Source organism: Sphaeramia orbicularis, chromosome 7 (genome assembly GCF_902148855.1).
Source record: "Sphaeramia orbicularis chromosome 7, fSphaOr1.1, whole genome shotgun sequence".
NCBI classification, from domain to species: Eukaryota; Metazoa; Chordata; class Actinopteri; order Kurtiformes; family Apogonidae; genus Sphaeramia; species Sphaeramia orbicularis.
In genome coordinates, this window is record NC_043963.1 from 2,588,678 (window position 1) to 2,614,837 (window position 26,160).

Sequence of the window (26,160 nt, forward strand, 5' to 3'; positions counted from 1 at the left end):
GCATAAGTCATGCAATAATCTTCTATTCTGCAATAACAATGCAATATTTATTCAATATTTATCAAATATAAATGCACTATTTTTTTTATATAGACTTGATTCAGAGATTTACGTACTGTTTACATAGTTTTCATTGTACACATAATGATAATAAAGTTTATTCTATTCCATCATTTTTTTTTGGTAAACTTTATTTTCTTTATTTTTCTTATTTTAATACAAACATGGTTAAACATATATATGTCACAGTAGAGATTGAAATCCAGTAGGATTCGTAATCCTACTAGGACAGATAGGAATTTTAGTTTGTCCTAGGACAAACTGAAATCCTACAAGAAATTAGGATCTGAAGATTAACCCTAACCCCCTAACCCAACCCCAACCCTACCCCTACCCCTAACCCCTAACCCTAGGACAGATAGGATTTCAGTTTGGCCTAGGACAAACTAAAATTTCTATCTGTCCTAGCAGGATCATGAATCCTACTGGATTTCAATCTCTACTGTGATATATACACAAACAGCAGGGTCAGGGAGTCACAACTGACATTGAAAAAATAATAAATGAATACATAAATAAATATGCATTCTCAGACAGTGTAAATGTGTATATATATGTATTTGTTACATCTGCTTAAGCAGCTTTAACAGGTAGCATTCCTGAAGTTACTGAGCTAAGAAGAGGGTCCGCTTTTCCCAATGTCCTTCATCTTTTTGTATCCTCAGATTATAAGTGGTCTGCTCAATATGATTCACAATATTTATGAAGACGTCCACAGAAGGGCTGTGTTTTTGAAGCCAGAATCTCGTGATAGCTTTCTTGCTGGCTGCCATAAAAATCTTAAGTAAATAAGAGTCATTCTTGTTCAAATCTCCTGGGGGAAGTCCAACGTATAGTGTGGGAAAAGACATTAACCTTAAAGCCTAGTGCAAGTCTATTATTCTATTCTATTCTATTCTATTCTATTCTATTCTATTCTATTCTATTCTATGTGCAGTACTTTTTGCCTGTTGGCTGTGCTCACCATGCATGTGCCAAGGATAAGACTGGTGCTAACGGGTATTCTAATAAGAGAGAAAGTGAATATAAAAGCCTTTGTGTAAAAGAGGTTTTAAGGAGGGATTTAGACAGAGTCAGCCTGTCTAATCTCAATGGGCAAGATATTCCATGGCCTTGGAGCTCTGACTGCAAAGACTTAGTCATTCGTAGTCACCAACCAAGACTTAAAAAACAAGCAGAGCGCACCACATAAGACGGATAAGGGCTCAGTCCATCAGTCTTGATACAGTCTTTTGTCCTAAAAACCTCGAAAAGGGCTTCATGTGAAATATAATACTGCTATTTACATGAAAAACGGCAAAAAAAATACTTAAAAAACCCCCCCCCAATATTCAGTTATAATGTAGTAGTTTCATCAAGGTCTCGCAATAATAGCGACAAAATCCAACAAATCTTTTTATTTTTCTGGTCTTTGATACAAAAGCAGGTTCCTTTTCAACCAAAATACAGAACAAAATTAACACATTATGTAGTGTAAATCCATCTAATATCCAGTCCTGTGCAGACGTCCTTATCCAGCGTTAGGTTTGTTGGTTTAATGAAGCTCTAATGTCCACATACATGTGTCAGTCTGTGTGTTAAGATCCAAACTGGGTATGTGTGGAGTATCTAAGTACATATTAAAAGTGTGACCTCCCTTTGCGCTTTACATGTCTTTAACCCTTTTGTTCAGACAATATGAGATCCATGGCATTAATGTTATGATGTTTTATGCCAGGTTTGATTCAACACATCAGATGTTTGTACTTGTTTGTGTTACTTCTTGTCATGGGGTCAGAGGTCACAATAAATAATTACTTTAACCTTCACAACACATTTAGTTCAGTTATTTGTGTGCCTTTTAAGGCTGTGCACATATGTCCTGTATTGTCTTGTTGTATGTAGATAAAAGAGAAAGAGAAATAAATATATTTGATCATTTCAACCCTGAAAAAAACAAAAATAAAAGTGAACAAAGACTTTTGCACAGGACTATATTTTATCAATTTGTTTTAAATGAAATCTGAATTTATTTATGCATAAGTAATATTTCATCATCTTCACATAGAATAGTTCAGACATTTTGGATTGTTTGCTTTGTGAAGTTTACATCAGGAAGTACCCACTCGTTTCGTCATCTCCATAAATTTTACACAAGCTTTAAATGGGAACAGATCCTGTTTCCGTCTTAGTGTACGGTTCTCTTTACTTACAGTGTTTGTCCAGAACAGTCACCTGTGAACAACCGTTATGTCCTGCATTCTGCTGTTGGAGTCTCTGTGCATTATCTTGAACTTATTTATTCTTTTTCCACAAACGAATGGTCATAATCTGGACAAACATTTAATACAGATGTTTAAATGAAAAGCTTATTAACCCTTCAACCCCTGGTGTGTCTGTGGTGAGTGTTCTGAATGTATGATTTATTTTAAATATTCATATAAATTCAACTATTTGCTCAATAGTTAAAATTTCAAAACATACTGATAGAATAGACCTTGTTCTTTCCATAGACATCTGAGCATGCTCAGTTCACCCCCCACCACCTGTGGAATGGGGGTGGGGGTGGGTATAACACAGCAGTGAGTGAGACCAACCATAAAAATTGACAGTTTGGGAGTTTTTTTTTCACTCTGTTTTTCTTGTGGTTTTTGTTTTTCCTGTTTCCAGTGTTGTGGTGATTCTCCTTTATTTTTTTATTACTGTGTTTTCACTGAGTTTTGACCGTGGAACTGCTTTATGGAGTTAAACAGGTGTCAAAAAGCAACTGGACTGACTTAGAAAAAAAGAGCCCAAAACATAAACTACTGGGACCAAATTCAGATATTTGTTCCTTATTTTTTCCACGTTGTTTATTATTTTGTAAATATTTTATTAATTTTTGTTCATTTAGTTGCTTATTTTGTTTATTTTTGTACATGTGTTTTTTGTTTTTCTATTTTTAATAAAATTTTGTTCAGTTTGTGTCTTTTTTTTCTTCATGTTACTTATTATTTTGTTGGTTTATTATTAATTTTTGTTCATTTCATTGATCACTTAGGCTGTTTTTGTTCATTTTGTTGCTCTTTTTTTTTTTTTTTTTTTTTAAAAGAGCCCAAAACATAAACTACCTGGACCAAATACAAATCCTTGTTGTTGTTCAGTGTGTTCCAGTTCACAGTTGTTCAACATCCTAAATCTCTTACTGATGTCCATTCTTCTGTCTTATTTAGTCCAAATCTGTCAAACTTCAGTTCCTCTCTTTGTCTTTTTCTGTTCTTCCACCTGTTTTGACCCTAAAACATACAGTAAAACAAAACCACTGAAGTAAAGGAACCCAAGCACATACTCACAGCAGCTTTAATGAACCTGAAACAGACGCACATTCACAGCAGAACCTTTACCTGCAGTCAGGGCTCAGGGGTTAAAGAGTTAAAGAAATAAAGGTCTGTGTTTTTTATCTATTTCTTAAAGGAGTTTTTGGTGGGTTGTTTGTTTGTTTAGTATCTGCTGGTGGGTTTTTTTTCCACAGTTTAGGGGATTAAATGGATAAAACTGCATCTCTGCTGCTGTGTGCATAAGTACGGTGTTGGGGGAACGGCTGGGTATTTGAAGTCCTCAAGGCAGTGGATTTAAAAAAGTTCAGTACCAAAACAAATTGTGACACATTTTTTTTCTCTCTCTTTGTAGACAGACAGCGAACGCCACCCCAGAGCCGCACACAGCCATGAGTATTGAGATCCCGGTGGGGTTGACGGAGCTGCTGCAGGGCTACACTGTGGAGGTGCTGCGACAACGGCCGTCGGACCTGGTGGATTTTGCAGTACAGTACTTCACCCGTTTGCGGGACACCAGAAGTCAGGATGGTGCCGGCGCGAAGAAAGGAGTGATGTTCGACGGGGAGCCGATGCAGACAGAGTCCAACGGAGAAGATGACGAGGATGACGATTCTGACTTTGAGCGTAAGTCGGCATTTCTATTCTTTCATCCTGAGCTGCAGAAGCGGAATCTGTTTATATGAGGGTAACAGTGAGAGGCGGTGCAGACAAGAATACTGCATATCATTAGCCTCATATCATAACTACCTAATGGACGAAAGTATGTGGACACGTTGAGTCCAGGTGTTTCTTTTCTAACAGGGGCCTGGGACCCAAAACAATAAGGTCTGATGTCAGAATATAATTTTATATTATGGGATAAATATCATTGCATTGGTTAGTTTGGGTTAAATTGTTAACTTTGCTTCCAGAGATGGTTTGGACTTAATTTCTCTCAACAGTGATTTTTTTTTTTTTTTCTTTTTAATCCATGACTCTGATTTTAAGTGTTCTTCCTCTAAATTTCTAAAATATTTTTCCTGCTCTGGCTGTAAAAAATAATGTTCTTCCTCATCTAACCATCTACTGTCATCACATCTGACTGAGGAAGAAAAATCTACCATTAAACAATAGTGAAATATTGATGTTTACAAACTATATGGACATAAACATGTGGACACATCATGTCTACAGCTGTCAGATGTCCTGTTCATGCGGACCAATCAATATTAACCATCAATTTTAATAATCAATAGGATATTTATCCCGTGATATTAAACTATATTCTGACATTAGTCCTTATTGTTTTGGATCCCTGTTAGAAAAGAAACACCTGGATTCAACGGGCTCACAGACTTTTGTTCATTTGTCCCGTTTAATAGAAAGTACAGCCACATCCTGAGTCTTAAGGGTGAAGGTTTTACTACCTGCTGGTATCTGAACTGGCTAATATTAGTGTTTTCAGCTGGAATTATGGACTTTGAAGAAATTGTAAATAAACAATAAATCACACCTATAATCACCTAGATCTCTGTGGTTTAATGTCAAATTAACTCTGTCTACTTCAATGTTCAGCAATTCAGATTTATCTGATTTATTGCTATCTGTGACTACTTAATTCAACAGTTCCTCTGTTTTTAATGAGTCATGGGTTGTTTATTTCTCTCATTGGAAGTGATTTTGGACAATTAAACTGATTTTTATTCTTCTTCTCCATGCTACTGTTATTTTATTGGTCTTAAAATCCACTCTATGTCGACGTTAAATACCGGCCTCATCATCTGCCTGTCGGTCTAAGCTCGAATCATTTCAGAAACTTGAGAACAACAACAATATTGAACATATTCGTGCTGGGTAGAGGTTCCTCATTAGTGGATTTTTTTAAGTAATAAGGATAGATTGGAGCTGAAAAAGGCTGATTAGCTTGTGAAACTGATTTTTCTACAGATTCCAAATGTAGCCCATCCAAAATGACATTCCAGATTGGTTAAACTGTGTCGGTGTTGTTGTGAGTGAAGTGTGTCGTGTTGCATTCAGGACCATCTATGGGTCCTGGGTGTTTGTGAGCCTGGCAGTAGATGTGTGTGTGTGGGAGCGTGGTGGCCTGGATCACATCGGTGTACTGCTGAGCCAGGGGCTGGTACCCTGTGAATGGAGGTTGTGTTTCCTCAATGGTCTGATCCTCGGTGATAAGATGGGAATCTGTTTAGGTGAATCTAAAATGAAATGATGTGAAAGTGAGACTGCGGTGGCTCTGGGCTGGATTATACACTTATGCAGAGCACGGAAATGCCAAATCAGTGCTCTGGTATTGTCTGGATTCTGTTCTTCTGAAATACGCAGAACATTGATCATACTAGTTTCCATTGTATTTATTTTATTTAACAAGGAAAAAACTCTGAGATTAAAAACCTGGGACAGACAACAGCAGCAGAAATGACAGGAAAATAGAGATTTCATCCATACGTCCACACTAAAAATATACACAAAACACAGAATAAAACAGACATAAATCACTAAAATCAGAACATACATATAAAACACCATCAATAATGTAAAAGGCACTAAATGTATCAGTTTTGTCCATGATTTTTAGTTTTATGTCTTGGTGTTAACCCATCAAGACCCAGAACCATTTTCTGTGGTGACTTCCAAGTGCACTAATAGGTTAATTGGTTAATCTAAATTGCCCATAGGTGTGAATGTGAGAGTGATTGTTTGTCTCCATATGTTCAGCCCTGCGATGAACTGGCGACTTGTTTAGGGTGTACCCCACCTTCGCCCCCATGTAGCTGGGATAGACTCCAAGCAATCCCCCCGACCCTAGTGAGGATAAAGCGGGTTCAGATAATGAATGAATGAATGAATGACTTCCAAGTGAATTTTTCTCTATATATAACCATTATTAAATGATTTATCACCATTTGTTCTAATATTATCTTTTCTTTTTTCAGTGTAAATCATGTATTTTCCTATATTTCATTCATTGATCATGTAGATGTTCATTAAAGCTCAGATTAAATTCAAAGATTATTATATCAAAACAGAGAAAATTGAAGGAATTATTTTTTAATTTCAACTTTCAGCAGAATAAAACATTAATTCTACATAAAAACAAGCATCTGCAACTATTGTTATTTGTCAAAATACATGAACCAATGTTACATAAGACAATGATGTTTCCATGTTCATCACAGAGACTGGAAGCATCTGATGCTGCTGAAATGTTGAGAAACTGCATTTTACCTGAATTATTTCACTCTATTGATAAGTGGATCAACAGTTATTAAATATAGTAGATCAGTAGATGCTTTTCGGTCCTTAAGGGTTAAAAGTAGGAAAATACCTGATTTTCACTGAAAAAATACAAAAGATATTAGAACAGATGGTGATAAATCAGTTGGTAATGGTTAAATAAAGAGAGAAATGTATGTGGAAGTCAGCACAGAAAACAGCTGTGGGTCTTTATGGGTTAAGAGTTAATATTGAATGATACACTTTGCAACAAAAGTCACTTTTTCTTCAGTTTCGATATAAAAACCTTTAAATTTACTTGGAGCTCTAATGAACATCTACATGTTCAGTAAATTAAATGTTGGAAAATACCTGATTTAGACAGAAAATGCAAAACACAGTGGATGATATTATAATAAATGGTAATAAGTCACTTCAGAAAGGTTAAGTAGAGAGAAAAAATAATTTGGGAACAGTCATAGAAGTATCATTGGGTCTTTATGGGTTAAAGTAGACCTGTGGTTTTACTCCAGCCACTGTATTTATGTATTTGTAGGTTTAACTGTATTTCTCATGCCCCATATGTAAATGTTGGTTTTGCCTAAAGCAGTATTGGCCAACTGTAGTCTGAGACTGACTGGTTCAGGGTGGAGGGGATTAGACTGACTGTCCATGCCCGTACGAGTGGAGTTTCACACAGCTGTGACCTCAGCTGTACAACTGTGTGTGTGTGTGTGTGTGTGAAAGCAAACAGATGTGTTATGACTTGATTTCACACCCATTCAGATTCCAACTCGGTGACGGAGTAAAGTGGTCCGGACTAGAACATTGTGATTAGCGATCAGCTGTTGAGTAGGGCTGTGTACTGGCAAAAATTGGCAAGATACAATACAAATCACAGTATTAGGATCACGACACGATATATCACTATATGTCATGATACTGTTAAAAAAGCAATTTTCTGTTTGATTCTTTTCTTAAAATGATTATTTCCTGGAAGAATTGAATTACATCCGAAATATGCACAAACACTAAACACATTTTTATTTGATCACAACAGGATCTAATGCTATATCACAAAATTTTCTTCTGTTAAAACTTAAATTATGCTTTACCAGCGGCGTTGTACCCGTGGTGCCATTATACGATAGCGCCCTCCTGTGGTGCACCAGCAGCATTGCACCTGTATGACCTCTTGTGCTGCAACACATGCTGGACAAAGACGCGCAGAACGTCCATTAGAGTAGGATAGACATTACAGATTAAGAGCCCGCTCAAATGTTCATATTCTATTAGTTCTGAACTAACATCAGAACATTATTTTTGTGCAATCCCAACAAAGGAACTAACATGTGCCTCTCAGACAGTAAAAAGTGCTTTTAGGATGCTTCAAATAACCATTATTTAATAAAACAGTGTTAAATAATAATAAATAAGATATAAACAATAAAGAAAACCAAAAAACATAAATGAACCTCCGCCATATCTGCATTTGAATAAATACATAAAAGTATCGATACAACACTTTTTAATATCGATACAGTATTGCGAAATGAAATATTACAGTATTTTCTAACACCCCTACTGTTGAGTGTTTTCCACACCTCATCTAAGGACATGGATGTGATTCTGCTGCAGGACCAAACCTCTGGCCTGGAGTCTGGAGGGGGGGGGGGTATCACACATGACGTCTATGACATTAGATTATCGGAGCCCGCTCGTGCACTTTGCCCTCAGGGTGGGTTCGTGTCTGAGACAACACAGGCGTCTCAGTGGAGGCAGTCATGTGTCTGAGCCTGACCGCTGTTGTAGCCCATAGGTATGAAACTGCCATCCTTCAGCAGCACATGCTCCACAAGCATCTGGAACTGAACAGAGGATCACCAAACACACACGGGGGTTCTTGGTCAGCGCCACAGGGCACACGTTCACACCATGACATCTGTAGGTTTGGAACCTTTTAATGGTGCAATCGAGCTCATGTGGTCCACGTCGGATCACATTATACATAAGAAACATCTGATCACATATTGTAAATAGGAGTGTTAGAAAATATCAGTTCTGCAATATATTGTGATATTTAATTTCATGATACTGTATCGATATTAAAAAGTACTGTATATATACTCGATATTTTTAGGTATTTATTCAAATGCAGATATTGTGGAGGTTTTTCTTTTTTGTTTATATTTTATTTATTATTATTAAACACTCTTTTATTAAATAATGTTTGTTCCTTTTTGGGATTGAACTAAAATACTGTTCGGATGTTAGTTCTGAACTAATAGAATATGAACATTTGAACAGGATCTGAAACTGTAATGTCTATAAAACAGAATTTCAGTTTGAACACAGGAACATTTTGTGATATAGCATTAGATCCTGTTGTGATCAAATAACAATGTTTTTAGTATTTGTGCAGATTTCTGGTGTAATTCAATTCTTCCAGGAAATAATCATTTAAAAAAAAGAAACAAACAAAAAATCGCCTTTTTAACAGTATCATGATATATCGTATCGTGATCCTAGTCTTGTGATTTGTATCGTATCGGCAGATTCTCACCGATACACTGCCCTAATTGTAAACACGACTTTTACGTTTAAAAAAACCCAAACTTTTTAGTGGGGTGAAAAAACATTGTATACATGCAACATACATTCACAGTTGCTCATGTTTTATTTTTTCCATTGTTTTTTTAAACCAACAAAGACGACAAATACTAGGGTGGTTGAAATCCTTGAAATGCCTGAATTTCAATATTGTGTTGTCAAGGTGTGAAAAGTGCTTGAATTTTAGTTTTAGTGCTTGAAAGTTCTTGCAAATATAACTCTGATTTATGTATTTATTTTTAATACTTATTCAAGCCAAAGCTATTCAAAGAGAGGTGATGTGGAAGGGAACGTGGTTGAAGTTCATTACACCTCGTGCAAGAAATTAATTCAACTCGGAACGATGGGAATCAAGGCGTTTGAGTAAAATAAATGAATACATTGTCCTAAATTCTAGGAGTCATAATTTTTTTCCAGTATGACCTTGAAATAGGCTGTGAAATGGCCTTTAAATTCTGTTCTAAATAGTCTTATAAAGGTCTTAAAAAGTCTTAAATTGAACTTGTATAAACCTGTAGGAAGCCTGATGTCTGTAGTTTTAACACACATTCATAAATTGCTCAGAAACAGGAACAGGGTTGAACTTGGGTCAGAGGCAGCAGAGGTGGAACCATCCTGATCATGTGCACCGTGCCTCAAAATGACTTAAAATACCTTAAAATGAATCTTATTACATAATGACATGAGTGGCACTTGGTTCTACCGGTACTTGACTGCAGATTTACTGATTATGTTGTTTTCTTTTAGACACACAGTAGTTTGTGGGTCTTAGTCAATTTTAAAGAAACTTTAAAAACCTTGCTTACATAACCACAAAAGAATGTTTACAAGAAAAAATAATAAAATGACATTACTGCAAAAATCAGCCTAATACTACAACTGTACCTGCAAATGACAGCTATTCAGAGGGAAAAAAAGAAAATAGTTTAGGTATCAGAATACTTGTGTGTTACAGTTGCACATTTCAAGTGTAATAGAAGTAGAAGGAAAGAAAATATCAATGCAAACAAAATATAGCTGCATAAATATGAAGACAGTCGTCAGAGTTTGGTTCTGTTTTATATTTAGGAGCAGAGTTTAGTACAAGGAGCTTTAGAAGAGACCGGCGGTTTTCATCATGCAGTGACTAATCTGAAGTAGGCCAGTGACTCATTTTAGACTTTGACATTAACGTTACGTCTAAATGAAGGTGTCAGATCTAGTATTGAACACAGAGCAGCACTCTGCGATAACGAAGACACGTCGTAAAGATATGGAGGATCCAGTTATTTAAATGAGATTATCAACCTGATTATTATCATATAGTCAGTCACAATAGAATAGAGTTTTTATTTGTCACATGACATTGACAAGACAATGACAGTGAAATGGGAGCTGCGACAGGCCCCGACTGTGCAAAAAACAGGTGTAAAATAAAAATAAAGAATTGGCATCTTAAAATATACAAGAAGACAACATACATCACCCAGCCAAAGCTAAAACTTTAACTGTATCACAAGAGTTATTCAGTGTTATTAGAGTTATTCAGAGTTATTAGAATTATCAGAGTTATTAGAGTTATTCAGAGTTATTAGAGTTATCAGAGTTAGTAGAGTTATTCAGAGTTAGTAGAGTTATTCAGAGTTAGTAGTTATCAGAGTTAGTAGTTATCAGAGTTAGTAGTTATCAGTTATTAGTTATTCAGAGTTAGTAGAGTTATTCAGAGTTAGTTGTTATCAGAGTTATTAGAGTTATCAGAGTTATTAGTTATTCAGAGTTATAAGAGTTATCAGAGTTATCAGAATTATCAGAGTTATTAGTTATTCAGAGTTATCAGAGTTATTAAGAGTTATAGTTATTATAGTTATCAGAGTTATTCAGAGTTATTAGAGTTATCAGAGTTATTAGTTATCAGAGTTATTTATTATCAGAGTTATTAGTTATTCAGAGTTATTAGTAATCAGAATTCTCAGAGTTATCAGTTATCAGAGTTATCAGTTATTAGTTATTCAGAGTTATTAGAGTTCTCAGAGCTATTAGCGTTATCAGAGTTATCAGAGTTATTAGAGTTATCAGTTATCAGAGTTATTCAGAGTTATTTTAGTTATTCAGAGTTATGATAGTTATCAGAGTTATTCGGAGTTATTAGAGTCATTATAGTTGTCAGAGTTATTCAGAGTTATCAGAGTTATTATAGTTATCAGAGTTATCAAAGTTATTCGGAATTATGAGAGTTATTAGTTATCATAGTTATTAGAGTTATTCAGAGTTATTCAGAGTTATTATAGTTGTCAGAGTTATTTGGAGTTATCAGAGTTATTATAGTTATCAGAGTTATTCAGAGTTATTATAGTTATCAGAGTTATTCAGAGTTATTATAGTTATCAGAGTTATTCAGAGTTATTGTAGTTATCAGAGTTATTCGAAGTTATCAGAGTCATTATAGTTATCAGAGTTATTGACTCTCTGTCATGCTGAGTTCTAATTGCCACATTGTTCACAGAACTACTAGTATGAATAAACTGGACTGTTCTGTACTGATGAGAAGAATGTTCCCTTGTATCTTATTCTTTAAATGTGATATTACACAAATTTGTCACAGTGTTGTAGGACATTATATAGAGTATATTATACAGCGTATATTCACATGACACAGGCTGAAGTGGTGGGTGTTACTGCACCATTTCCTGTTCCTCTTATGCATAGTCCAAATCAAGGCCGTCAGAGTTGAAACCAATAGAACAAATGTCTGAAAACACACATGTTCCTACTACAGGTCTGTGTATTCAGTACAAATGTATGGAAGGACCTTACAGACTGCTGGAAAAAGCTCAGTGTGAATAAAGTCATTCAGATGTTTATTCATGAAGTTCCAAATGCAGCGTTTTTAAAGGCTTTTCTATACAAATGTCAAACTTCTGCCCCTGTTGTTTTGTGAATAGTCCATCCAGTGAGGACGTCTCCTTCCTGTGTCATCAGTGCACTTCTTAATGCCTTTTGTCATCAATTATTTTGCTGTTATTTGTTCGTTCTCTACTCGGCAGGTTAAAACCTCACATACGTGGACCGACGCTCACATTGTTCTGAACTGGAGCCTCGTAGACGTAGAATGAACACACACCAGCCAATCACTGCCTGTAAAACTATTTTATTGGAATCAAAATGAGTGGAATAACAGAGCCAACTGGGCGACAGTGAGCCGTTTGTATCACTGTGTACTCAGTTATGTTAATAGATGATGTGTGTCAGCCCAAAAACACCCAAAATGGAAATGAAGCACACACTGGTTACACCACATTTTACCACAATAGCAAGAAGGAAGTGCAGCAACCGACATGGTATATGTATTTTTAAACAATGGAAATTTAATAAATAAGAATTATTATTAAATTATACAGGTTTTTTTTTGTGTTTTTGGATGTATAAAAACATTCTTTCTCTCCCTATTTTTTTTTATTAAAATAATTGCTTAAACTGAGTTGGAAGAAGTGAGAGAATAACTGAATAATAACACTGGTAATAATGATAACTGTGATAATTTTGCTCACAATAACCGTGATATGAAATTTTCTTCACGTTGCATCCCTACTTGGTGACACTGCAGATCCTCTTCACATGCCTTGACCAAGGTTGTAATGGTTTTGGATTTTTTCATTATTCATTAATTTCATTATAGCTTAGTTTTATTTAGTTTTGACTTTTTTTTTTTTTTTTTTTTTTGGCACAAGGAACAAATGATTAAATTTTGGTGATGATTGGGGAGGGGGGGGGGGGCAGATCTGGCTTGGTGGAGGTCTGCGCTTTCTGAGTGCTTTTGTAGTTTTGTCTCTTTTCTCTTCTTCTCTGTCATCGTATTCAAATAAATCCCAGACAGGACTCTGCTGCTTTCTCCCAACTTGAGTCTCCATGTTTCCAGGTAGAGTGGGGACCAGAAGATGACTGGAAACCATAAGTGAACACAAATGACGGACCAAAACGTGTCGTATGGTGACGCGAGATAAAATTGCTAGAGCGAAATAAATCACTTTCATATCAGTCTGATGTTGACAAAGATGAAAACGAAGGGAATTTTATCCATAATTTTTTATACGTTTTAGTTAGTTTTATAAGCACACAATACAGTTTCAGTTATTTATTTATTTTTTTCCTTTTAATTATAGTTTTTATTTATTTCAGTTAACGAAAATGTTTTTTCAATTCTGGTTTTCGTCATTTCGTTAGTTTTCGTTAACAATAATAACCTTGGCCTTGACTTCATCCAATTAAAAGCCTGCACAGTCATTTAATTCTACCGTACATATAGAATAATACAGATCTGAAACAGTCATAACCTTAGAATACTGGGGTTCTGCTCAGTGTGTGTCCAGGAAACCCTAGAAACTGATAAATAGAATGTAAAAAATGTAAATACTCTAACAGAAGGACCATCAGACCTGTCACCTGTCAGCCTGATTCAGACACAAACTTAAGGAGAACCGTAGAACCCAAACAGAACCAAAGTCCTACGTCAACATCCATTGATTTGACTGATCTGTGTGTAAAACCCCACGTCCTGTTGGACACGTTTGTTCAGACGTAAGTCCAGAGGAGGATCAGAACCCAGGCCTCCTGTAAGAGGCTTAGCACAAGGACGTATTGTTTTGAATAGAAACTGTTGTACCTTCATCGTATCTGCTCATGCTGGGCCAAATACTTACGGCTGCAACTTTTCTTTTCAGTGACCCCGCTCATGACTGACTCCAGGGCTGTAAAACTCCGGTTAGTTCAGGTTCCACATCCTCCCAGTACGATCTGAAGTGGATCAGAACCAGTTAAATTATAACAGAATTACTTTATTCTAAAAACAGAAGTGACTCGATAGCTTTTTGTCCACTATTGGCCCGTCGTGTGATTCTCTTTAAGTGGAAGGAACCCTCTTTTGTGGAACGGGTGCATGATTTACTTTTCTGTTTAAAGTTGGAAAAGATTAAATTTTCTGTTCCTGGACAAATTAATTTCCTTAATCAGCAATGGAATCCTTTTTTCTCTACTGTCAGTAAGAGTGTCCTGCTGTCTCCTATGTCCTGTTGATGAAAAAATCTGTTGTTATTATACATTATATTAACTCTCAATCACCCAGAGCATTGTAAAGGAGTTGATAATATTTACTCTGTTGATGTTGTTTTTCATTGTTGTTTTTTTTTTTTCTCTTTGTTTGTGTTTAATAGGTCTGTAGATTTGTTGTATAATTTGTTTTTTTTTTGTGTTGCATCTGTGTGGTTCCTTATGTCTAAGTACATATTTATGTAAATGTATAATTAAAAAAAAATATTATTACAGAATAACATAGAAATAATGACAAAGACAAACTTTTTTCTGTTTCAGAGTGAAAAAAAGTACAATTACATTATGCAAACATTTACATCTACAAACTATCCTGTAATTTAAAAAAAAATGTGAATAACATGAACAACCATGAAAAAAAAATTCAATTTATTAAGAAAAATTAGATAGATTGATATACTTTATCCCAATCTGGGAAATTGCTGTGCAGTAGCAGTATTTGATTTACAGGGTGCAGGTCTTGAAAGTCATAAAAAGTATAGAACTTTGAAACACTGTTTTCCAGACCTTGAAAAGTCTGGAATTTTGTGTGAAGGGGAGACAAGTGGTGTTGGTTTTGGTTCAGTTTGTTTGTGAACCCTTTAGCAGTGAAACTATTAGTTGAATTCATATCAAATGAGGTTTATAGATTGCCAGTGACCCAGAATAGATGTGATTACATTTTGGGAAAAGTCGGTCAAAGTTCACATTTTCAATGAATTTTTGAACTTCATAAAGGGGCGGGGTTTGTTGCACCTGGCACTACTGTTCACTGTTTAGTGAAAGGATAGTTTATAAATGCAGTCACTGTCATTATTATTTTCCTGGTCTGACCCACTGTAGATTATACTGGTCTGAATGTGGAACCTGAACTAAAATGATCGTAAATATTTTAAGTTTAATTTTTGCATTTCATAAATTCATCCCAGTGGACGGACTGGACCCGTTGGCGGCCCAGTTTTGGCCCGTGGACCTCATGTTTGACAGTTGTTACTTCCTGGATTAATCTGTGAAAGGTTGAAGTGATGTGTTCAGGGAAATGTTTCGCCAATCAACAGGACAAAATGTGTTTCACCAACACAGAGAAATAGGACACATTTGAACGTTTGAGACCCAGGTGTCTGTCATTCAAGGTTAAAAATGAACTGAAACCATTTCTCTGCTGCCAGTAGGGGCTGGTTTTCTGGTTGTACCAACTAATCAATTTGTTGCTTCAGCTGTAAATTCTTTTTGCTAATTCTTTCTGTGCTGAGGTTGAATTTCTTTGGCTCAGGCTCTGAATGTCAGGATCCCATGGCGTCTCCTTTAAGTAGGCTAACCGGGTCCGCTCAAGTCAAATTAGTCATCTGTGCTGTTTTTTTGGGGTGGGGGTAAAAGAAGGATACCAAAGGTTTTGTGCAAAAAAAAAGTGAGTTTTTCCAAATATGTGCACGTTTTTTTTTCTCCACTGGCCTGTCTCGTGTCCGTCTGGCAGCGCACTGAGAGAAACAGGTGTGGATGAACGGAAGCCTCTGGGACTGAAGTAAATGGGGCTTTTTATTAAAAGATGGATGGAGGAAGAGATGAGTCCCAGGGACGATAAAAGAAATGAAGCACGTGTGTTTTCAGAACAGAGTCATGAACAGGGATGAAGCGGTTCTAAAAGACAGATCAGAACAGAGACGACACTTAAAGGGCGTACTTCTGTTAGCGTCAGCTGACCTTATGGACAGACGAACCGCAGCGGTGGATTCGTCCTGTCAACAGTACCGTCTGTGTATCCTTTATTTATCACGTTCATCTGTGCAGCAGAGAAACAATGTTCTTTGAAAATGATAAAACTCTCATCACTGTGCCTCATTATTGCTCTGGATGGGATGTTTCTCCAAATAATGACTGTTATTTTCTGTCCCAGCACACTGCAGCCACTTTGACCAGACATTAAAAGAACATTTAAGACCCTTTCATTTAGAAGAAGGAACTCTAGAGCATGGTTGTTTCTCTGGGATAATATTTTCTTTTCATGGTTATTGCTGGGTTTTCCCTCCTGTTCTAATACAAAAGGCTTTGTTATCATTACACAAGTTGTGCAACCCAATTACAGGTGGTCTCTGCATTATACAACTAATATACAACAAAATAAACGAGGCTTACACTGTTGGGGGCTGACTGCAAGGGTATATCCTCGAAATGTCCCCAATCCTCTAATATATATAATAAAGCAAATAAAACACACAATTTATTAACTGAATTTTGGGTGATCAATTTGAACCAAATTTGAGCTTAACTGTCCTACTATATCTATTAATAATGTCCAAACAAACACATTTTTCAACAGAAGCATCCCCATTTGGACGAGTGATAATATTGTTGGAACACCCGACATCAATAGGGATCTTCCCCTAGGGGTCTCCTATGTTGGTGCTAAAGGGGGTAGTTATCATGGTCACACCAAGGATATCCGATAGTCTGAATAATGTCAGAAAAGATGTTAGACATTTGTGGACAATCAATATGAACTAGAGCTGCACAATATATCATTAGACCATCGTCATCGTGTGCGCAGTAGTCACATCGCAGGTCCTGCAGTGTAGGAGGTAAATGAACTCAACACGTTCTCATCTAAGTTCACCCTGGGTACCTGACACACACTGCACACAGCCATCTACCAATCGCAATCATTCTTAATCAGTTTGCCGAAGCAGACCACACCCTGGCACATGGAGTGAGTCGCTGGTAACATCGAAAAATGAGCAACGAACAAAAGAAAAGCACCGTCTGTTAGGGCTGTGCAATTAATCGAAATTCAATTACGATTTCGATTATTACACGCAACGATTACAAAAATTATGTAATCGAGAAAAAACGATTATTAATTTTGAGTTGTTTTAATTCACACGCACGCAAGCTACCATGAGCTGCTCTGCCCCGCCCCCCTCTAAGCTACTGCTGCCTGCTAGCCGGCAGGTCCACCCCAAGAGGACAGTTGGACATAGCGGTCTGGACAAATGGCAGGAGAATCACCGCAGAAGTGCTTGGTAAACAAAAAAGCCAAGTCCAATTCAATTGTATGGAATCACTTTGGGTTTGATGAAGAAGATGAAGAGCAAAAACACATCACGTGCAAAAAGTGTTTCGTAGTTGTGTCCGCACCGACCGGTAACACAACAAACCTTTTTAACCATCTAAAGTTTAACCACCGCCACCTTTATCATAATCTTATGAAAAACTAAAACACATAAAAACAACTTCGTCTGCCATGCAGTCTTCAGTCTCCGAATCTCTTTATGCTGTAACTCCCGTATTAACCTAACCCTAACCCGTATAACCCTAACGTACGAATTCTAGATGGCTGATGTAAACAGAAGGCCTGAACTGAAACCTCACGGCACGCCACTGAATTTACTATGTTTCATACTACATTGAACATACTTGAATTTATAATTTGCACTTTACGTGAGTTTTTTTTTTTAAATTGCTACAGTTCTATGGCAAGTCTATAGCAGTTTAATTACAGTGCACTATTTATTTACAAAAGGAAACATACTTGAATTTACAGTACACTTATTTGCATTCAAAGATTTTTTTGTTTCGTACAAAAGTGAACATACTTTGTTTTAGTGGTTAAAAGCTTCATTTATGTTTAAAGAGTATATTTTACATTGCTTTGCAAGAAAAAAATAAACAACTTTAAGGTTAAAAAATAATCGTTTTTAATAATCGTGATTTCAATTATTGCTAAAATAATCGTGATTATTTTTTTTCCCTATAATCGAGCAGCCCTACCGTCTGTTATCTGGAATTATTTCAGCTACAGAAGGATGAAACTGAAACACCAGTTCTGTGACAACGGTGTCTTCCACCTGTCGACACAACCAGAGAAAACACAACTAATGAGTTTGACCATTTACGTCGGCGCCACACAGCTGTTATATCCTCCTGAGTGTTTTTTCATATTGCACTATATATCGCAGGGTTAAAAAAAATTGCTATGTCAGTTTTTTCCAATATTGTGCAGCCCTAATATGAACCAAGTTTGAGCTCGATTTTCCGACTATTTCCTCAGTAATGTCCAAAAAACAGATTTTTCAACAGAAGTTCCCCCAACCATTTGAAAAAACACCCCCCTGGTGTCCAAATATGACATCATGTAAACTCAAGGTAGTGTCATGAAGAAAGAGAACTGTTAGACAATGGATCTGAACTCAGTTTGAGCTCCATGGACCTGATGGTGTCAGAATAATAAGCCCATTTAACCCAAAACTCCACCTAGTGAATGAAAATGAGCCCATTTAAACTCTGGATGATAGACAGAACATGGACATTTGGAAGGCCATCAATATGAACCACATTTGATCTCAGTCAGCCGATTATTGATGATTTATGTCCAAAAAACTGATTTTCTAGTCCGGCGTCCCCATGTGGATGACTGATAATACTGATAGAAGCTGAAATCCATAGGGTTCTTCTACTAGGGGTCCACTATGGTGGTTATCAAGGAGAAGAAGTCCAACCAAATCTGTCTGAGTTATCGACAAAACACCAAGGAGATCCAGCAGCGTTTGGAGTTAAACCATTATAATTTTTTTAAACACATATCTTTATTAAGGTTTTCACACATTACATGTATTTTCTGACATGAAATGATAATATTGGGTAGGTCTTCCTTGAACATAAATCCCCAGGACCCCCCCCCAAGACCACCACTGAATTTTGAAATGGCTATGAAAGTAAATAACATAAAATAATAATTGACAGACAATATAAGTAATATTGACTTAAATACTTTTTCAACATCCATATTTTTTAATATCTGATACATAATGAACCGTCATTTTACAAAAAAAAAAACGGAGGGGGTTATGGTCTCACTTTATAGGTTATGATGATGAGAGATCAGGTCTTGATTCTAAAAATTTTAGAAATGAATTCCATATCTTGTGGAAGATATGAGTTTTCCATTTAATTGTGTATGTTTGCCTTTCAGTAGCTATGCAGAATGAGAATTCCGCAATCCATGAATTCACCGATGGACAATCAACACTTTTCCAATGTCTAGCTAAAAGACGCTTTGCATGTATTAGACAGAGGGTAAAACCATTATATCCCCCAAACTCCATTTCTGGGGTATAAATATAGACATATATTAAAAGAAGGAAAAAAAAGTGTGCAATAGAGATATGTACAAATTGGAGATATACTGTATTTTATATTTTGGATGCTTGTCAATTTTTTCTACAAATGTGATATTAAAGATGTTCCAAAATTACTCTAAATTGATTACAAATGCTTTGTTTTTTATCTAAAATGTAAATTCTTATTCCAGATGTCACAACCATGCAGACATAAGGGAAATACTAGAACCAAAACAGCACTTAAATCCTCCTAAAACCAAAGGAAAATCTGCCTCTTACTGTGGTTTCTGGACTCCATGGTTACTTGTTTGTTCAACTTTAGGGTGAAGTGTAAACGTAATGTTCCATAGACATTTACAGGTAGTGAGTTTAGTATCTGCTTTACATTGTATTTATTACCTGTATGTAATACGTAGACTTTTGGAGCCTGTTTTTACAGGATAAATGGCATGAACTCATCGATAATCAAGTCTTACCTTTTATTTTTTAAAGCCAAAAAGCACCATTATTTACAGACAAAGGATCTGCTCTCACATAGAGACAAAGTGTTCTCTAGAGTGCGGTTTTCAGCTTTCAGGTACATTTTTGTGAAGAATTTTTGCATTAAAATACTGAGAGAACTGTGAGTCTGAGTAATATTCAGGAATAATGGGTTTGGATCAAGGGGTTTTTATTTTCAATATTCAAATGTACAAGAAACATACAACTTGAACATGAAACTGTTGTATCCAGTTCTGATCCAACTACCCCCCCCCCCCCCCCAAAAAAAATAAAAAAAAAAGTACTGGACCTTCATTATGTGTATATAGAGCCAGACATTATCTAATTACATACAAGAATCTATAAACCCTCTTCAAATATAGGTACAGACACATAGATGTACACATACACACATATTTGTAAGTTCACATACACATAAACGATTAAATGAAGTTAATGAATAAAAGAATAATTAGGGGTAATATTTAATGTTGAATTCGATTAAATTCCTGCAGAAACATGGTGAAACAGCTGTGGTTTCAGTTATTTGATTTTTTTTTCCATCTGAGAATAGAATAGACGTTGCCATGTTTTTCTATGCACATATTTATTTATTGTGCTCATAAATAGGTGGACGTGTCTGTTTTTGCCCTACGTTATTCGGATGCAGTTACAACATAAAGTTCCTTCTGATTATCTCCTCGGTCACGAGTCGCCATAACGACGGGTTCCACATTCCTGATGCTTATCCGTTTCAACCAGTGGGATTGTTCGCTGAAGTCCAGCAGATGCAGATAAAAGAGCTCAGTGTCGCTATGTGTCGCAGATAAATGCGCTTCTTGCTCGTGTCCGTGTCGTTTGAGCCCGAGGTTAAAGCGTCTCGGGTCTCGGTCTCACTCTAATGGGTAAAATTCTGCCTCTGACCTCGTTCTGTCTCAGCCCTCGCTCTGTCACCATACTCTGTTCCTGTTTGCATCACCTCAGCTCCCTCCTTTTCTTTCCCCCTCTGTGTTGGTTTGTTTAGTTTTTATTTGGAATTTAAAACCAAAAACAGCAAAGAAAAACTAAGAAAGGACAAAAAACATCCCGCATCTGTTTCTACTGGACACAAAGTCCCATGATCTACAAAACAACTTAAAAATATTACACACATCAAAAATCAACTCTGTCCAAGCCTATATACAGGACAGATATCATGTATCATAATAAATTATTCATAGTAATATAAAATAATGCACATTATATACAGTGTATAATAATACATTATATATTGATACATTTTACAATGTTATAACATTATAAACTGGTTACATTGTATAATACTGCACATTATAATACACTATTTAAAATCATATAATGCTCATATACAATATGTATATATGAATGAATATTGACTCTATATAATATGTTAGTGGATGATGATCCCAGACTGTGGTTTTTCTTTAATCTGCTGTTTCCTGTTGTGTTCTGTCCTCACATGATCTGACTGAACTCACGTGTATTTCTGTTTGTCGGTTTCTTTGTGTGATGGATGGAGCTCTTGTATGAGCTGGTAATTAGTGCACAAGCAGAGCTGAGATGTCCGGGTTCATTATCCTGCAGGGCTGCGTGTACGTGTGACGCTTAAGAGGGAGGGGGCGCATGCGTGTACAGCCGCCCGCCACTCAGAGTGTGTGAGTGTGAGTGTGTGTGTGTGTGTGTGTGTGAGTGCAGTGTTGTGCAACAGGTGACCTGATTAGCAGGTTGCGACGTGCGTCCAGTGCTTTTAGCCTGCAGGCAAATCTAATGCGGCCTCACATCCCTGCAGAGACCTGTTGTCCTGCCTGAGTGGCAGCACTAAGTGGAAAAGCCCTCGGACGCTTCGTAGCGCTCAGTCTGACTGTCTGAGCGTTTTCAACACATTACCTGTCTACCTTAACCAGGAGCGTTTGGACCAGGGATGGGCAGTAAAACTGTCAAAGCAGGATGAAACTGGTCAACAACAAGGGTAAAAACTGGACATTTTTACTCAGAGAAGGTTAGATGGAGATAGTTCTAGGTCTGTAAGGGTTAACCCTTTAACCCCTAACCTTCTGAATGTTGGATTTATTTTAATATTCATATAAATTCAACTGTTTACTCAATACTTAAAAATTTTAAGACATGCTGATAAAATAGACCTTGTTCTTTCCATAGACATCTGAGCATGCTCAGTTCACCACCTGCTGCCTGTGGAATGGGGGGTAAAACACAGAGCAAGTGAGACTGATTCACTATAAACAAAGACGGTTTGGGCTTTTTTTTTTTTTTTACACCGTTTTCCTTGTTGTGGTGATTTTCTTTTTTTTTTTTTAATTGAGTTTTAACTGTTTTATGGAGTTAAACAGGTATTAAAAAGCAGCTGGACTGATTTAGAAAAAAAGAGCCAAAACTATAACTACTGGGACCAGATTTTAATCGTTGTTGTTGTTCAATGTGTTCCAGTTCACAGTAGATGTTCATCATCCTAAATCTCTTATTGATGTACATTCTAGTGCCTTATTTAGTCCAAACCTGTTAAACAATTCCTCTCTTTGTCTTTTTCTGTTATTCCACCTGTTTTGACCCTAAAACACACAGTAAAACAAAACTACTGAAGAAAAGGAACATAAGCACATACTCACAGCAGCTTTAACGAACCTGAAGCAGATGCACATTCACAGCAGAACTGAAATAATGTCTGAGGTTAAAAGGTTAAAATGTTTCTAAGAGTCATTTGTGCAATTTCCTTCATTCTTTCAAAAAAAAAACAAAAAACAAAAAACGAAACTGGAATTGTGATCTTAATATTGCCTGTAATATGACTTTTCCCCGAATTGTGCTACCATATTCTAAACTTCCGTCAGTCTCCTCCTTCAGCTTTCATCCTTCGGTTTTATCAGATGATATTTTCTAACCAAATGGAATAAAACCAGTGCAGACCTACATGTACCAGCCTCACTGATCCTGTTCATCTGCATCATCATCCATAGACGCTCTTATTTAGTCTCTGCTGTCTCTGGATTTGTTGCGGTCAGGGTTAATGTGTTTTTTTCTTCTTCTTGTGGTGTTTGTCTGTTTTCTGCACATTTTCTTTTCCATTTGCTAAAATCCCAGTCTGTGTGTTTACCAACCTGTTGATCATGGCGCCTGTTTCACTGCTGTGTTTGTGTGGTGTCTTTAAAGCTCGTCTGCTTTCATGCGTCGCCGCCTGCTGCCGTCCTCCCTCCTCCTTAGGGCTGTCCCCACCGGCAAATTTGACACAAATAATTGGGATTTATCTGTCGTCTTGTGTTCATGTTATGCCTCTGTTATTGTATAAAGCTAATAATACCTAATAACAACTTATGAAAACGAGACAACGGAGCACTGGAGCAAAAAAAACAACAATATAATTCTATTTGTTTTTAGGCTTTGTAAACAGAGTCCAACTGTGTACATGAGGATAAAGTCAACAAATACTGATACTGATTGTGTGACATTTGTATTAGTGTCATCCATGTGTTTTTATGCAGGTGAATGGAAACTATTCTGACCACTATGATCTGATTATGGAGGAATTGTGACATGTTTAATCCTCACCTTTGAATAGCTCCAGAGCCTGTTGGCATTCTGCTCCATCTTCCTCTTTTTCCTGTTGCTTTTTTATTTCTTTACACATAATATTCTCCTTGTTTTGATGCTGCAGATTGGATTCTAGTGAAAATGAATATGAACAGTGTACCTGGTTACAAGCAGAGGTGCAGTAGTGCAGAGTATCCAGAAACGCGGGAGAAAACGTGCAACGTGCATCAGGAGACCTGCAGAACTCTAGTGTGTATGATGTTGATTTGATTTCAGCCATGAAAATATACAGGGGTTGGACAAAATAATGGAAACACCTTCACCTCAAGATGATAATGCCCCAATCCATACAGCTAGAATTGTTAAAGAATGGCATGAGGAACATTCTAATGAAGTTGAGCATCTCGTATGGCCGGCACAGTCCCCAGACCTCAACATTATTGAGCATTTATGGTCAGTTTTAGAGATTCAAGTAAGACGTCGATTTCCACCGCCATCGTCTCTAAAAGAGTTGGAGGATATTCTAACTGAAGAATGGCTTAAAATTCCTTTGGAAACAATTCACAAGTTGTATGAATCAATACCTCGGAGAACTGAGGTTGTAATTGCCGCAAAAGGCGGACCTACACCATATTAAATTATATTTTGTTGATTTTTTAAGGTGTTTCCATTATTTTGTCCAACCCCTGCATACAGTGACACTGGAAAAGTGTATAAAATGTTCTTGGCTCCGCAGCCATCCACGTACCTCAGTGAAAATGCAAGAAGCCAAACAGTTCTGTGAAAACCAAAGGGAAACCCTGACGTCAGTGCATCCACTTTTAGGTTTTTGTATGTGAAACAAACAGAAAAGAACAGCATGATTATTTATGTTTCATGCAGTTTTACACAAAGTGAGAAGAAGTCATAAGGTTTGACTTTATGACAAATATGGGTCCTTTTACTTTTTTTTTTTTTTTTCAAATCAAGAAAATAGAAATATTAACCAAAATCTGTGTATCATTCATTCTTTTCATATTCAATTCAGAATCCACAATCAGAAAACGAAAAATGACTATTAGACAAAACAACAACACCTGGAAGATCCGGACCGTTTTTTCAGTTGTCATGTGGTCCTCCTTCACAGTAACGCGTTTGCTGCATCCGAATAACACCAAATTCTCCATTATCGCAGAATGCATTAGACAGAATACTAGCAAACCCACGACTGTCCAGAACAACACACCAACAAGTCAGGAACTTCAAAAATGTCAACGTGAAACCCCACATTTGGTCTATTTGATTATTTCCAATTTTTAATTTGTGAGTACAATCAAAAGAATGAAAAACAACTCACTTTTTGATTTTTGATTTGTACATGAATAATGAAATAACGAGTCACTTTTTTCGTTTTCCGATTGTGGATTCTCAATTGAATGTGAAAAGAACGAAGGATACAGGGATTTTAAAGTCAGTATTTAGTAATTTTCCATTTTCGTCTGAGCTCATTAAGTGTTGACTTTTACAGTGATTCTCACAGAACCATAACATAACAAACGCATGATGATAATGTTGGAGTATTTTCAGTGTAAGTGTCATGTGTTCAGGCAGGAAGAGAGGAAGGACAACACACATCAACAAAAGACTAATGCGGAATAGACAAAAAGAGGTGAAGACAAAACACAGAAGACAAGGGACAGACTGTGGTCCGACCTGGTTTCTCACATTCACTGACTGACATCTTCTAAACTTTGGCACTTCCTCGTTCTCCATCCTGAAGCCGTCTCTAGTGGCACTGCAGAAAAATGAGGAAATGGAGGGGGATGGCAGGCCTTTAGCCACCGGCTGCACATCCTCCTACGCTGATCCAGTATGAGTTCACACGCCCCTTCAACATACACTCCCATTAGGACCGCTGGACTTCTATTTAAAGCCTCTTCCTCCACACAGCTTCAGTCAACACCCACAGCGTAGCAGTAAATTTATTAGTGACGTTTCAGCTAGGTGTCACTTAATGAAAATGTTGGAATCACTCATGAGTGTTTTTCAAATCAAATCAAATGTTATTTATATAGTGCCAAATCAAAAAAGTTATGTCATGACACTTTACATATAGAACTGATCGAAACCAGACTGTCAAGCTGATTTACAGAAACCAGCAGAATCCTCCAGGAGTGAACACTTTATATTAACCCTTTATCCCCTGAGCCCTGATTCAGGTAAAGGTGGGCAGAGTCAAGGGGAGGTTCACATCTGGTCCAAAAAACTAAATTACAATAATCTACACCAAACTTATATTTCTGAGTAGGTAATTACTTATATTTTCAGGAAAATGTATTCTGAAATGAGAAAAAAATTGTGAAAAAAAAAAAGAATGTTGGTAAAGTGGCCCAGTTTTGTTTCTTTCATTCTGGGTTCATTTTAAAAACTCTATAAATAAACTACATTTATTCCAAATACATTGATATTTGACTATTATATTATTTATGTCATCTTCTAATCACACAGTGTGTAACATTAATGAATGCATATATTTCTGCAAAATACTTTTAAATATATATATTATATTACATATATTATTTGCATGTTGTAAATATTGTAAATAAATGTATATGATATTGATAATTGAAATGTTTAATTTGATGTTTACTTTGTTTAATTTCATATTTACTTTTGTTGTCCATCTGTGACGCTACTATTTTCCTAAACTCTTTCTATTTACAGAAGGTTTGATCAAATATTATTTTCCTCTAGAACCAATTATTCAGTTGTAAAATAGAGGGTTC

At 36.4% G+C, this 26,160-nt stretch overlaps 1 protein-coding gene across 2 annotated transcripts in view; it reads left to right on the forward strand.

The window, feature by feature from the left end:
• Positions 1-3,684: 3,684 nt before the first annotated feature.
• The window catches only part of prkar2aa (protein kinase, cAMP-dependent, regulatory, type II, alpha A), a 124,865-nt gene continuing 102,389 nt past the window's right edge, over positions 3,685-26,160 (forward strand). The window contains exon 1 of one of the 2 annotated variants that reach the window (XM_030138535.1): positions 3,685-3,980. In XM_030138535.1, the coding sequence (XP_029994395.1) occupies positions 3,746-3,980 (235 nt within the window). In that variant the 5' untranslated portion in view covers positions 3,685-3,745. Of the gene's footprint in view, positions 3,981-21,784; positions 21,822-26,160 lie in introns of those variants that run through there. The other variant, XM_030138536.1, reaches the window with a different exon arrangement.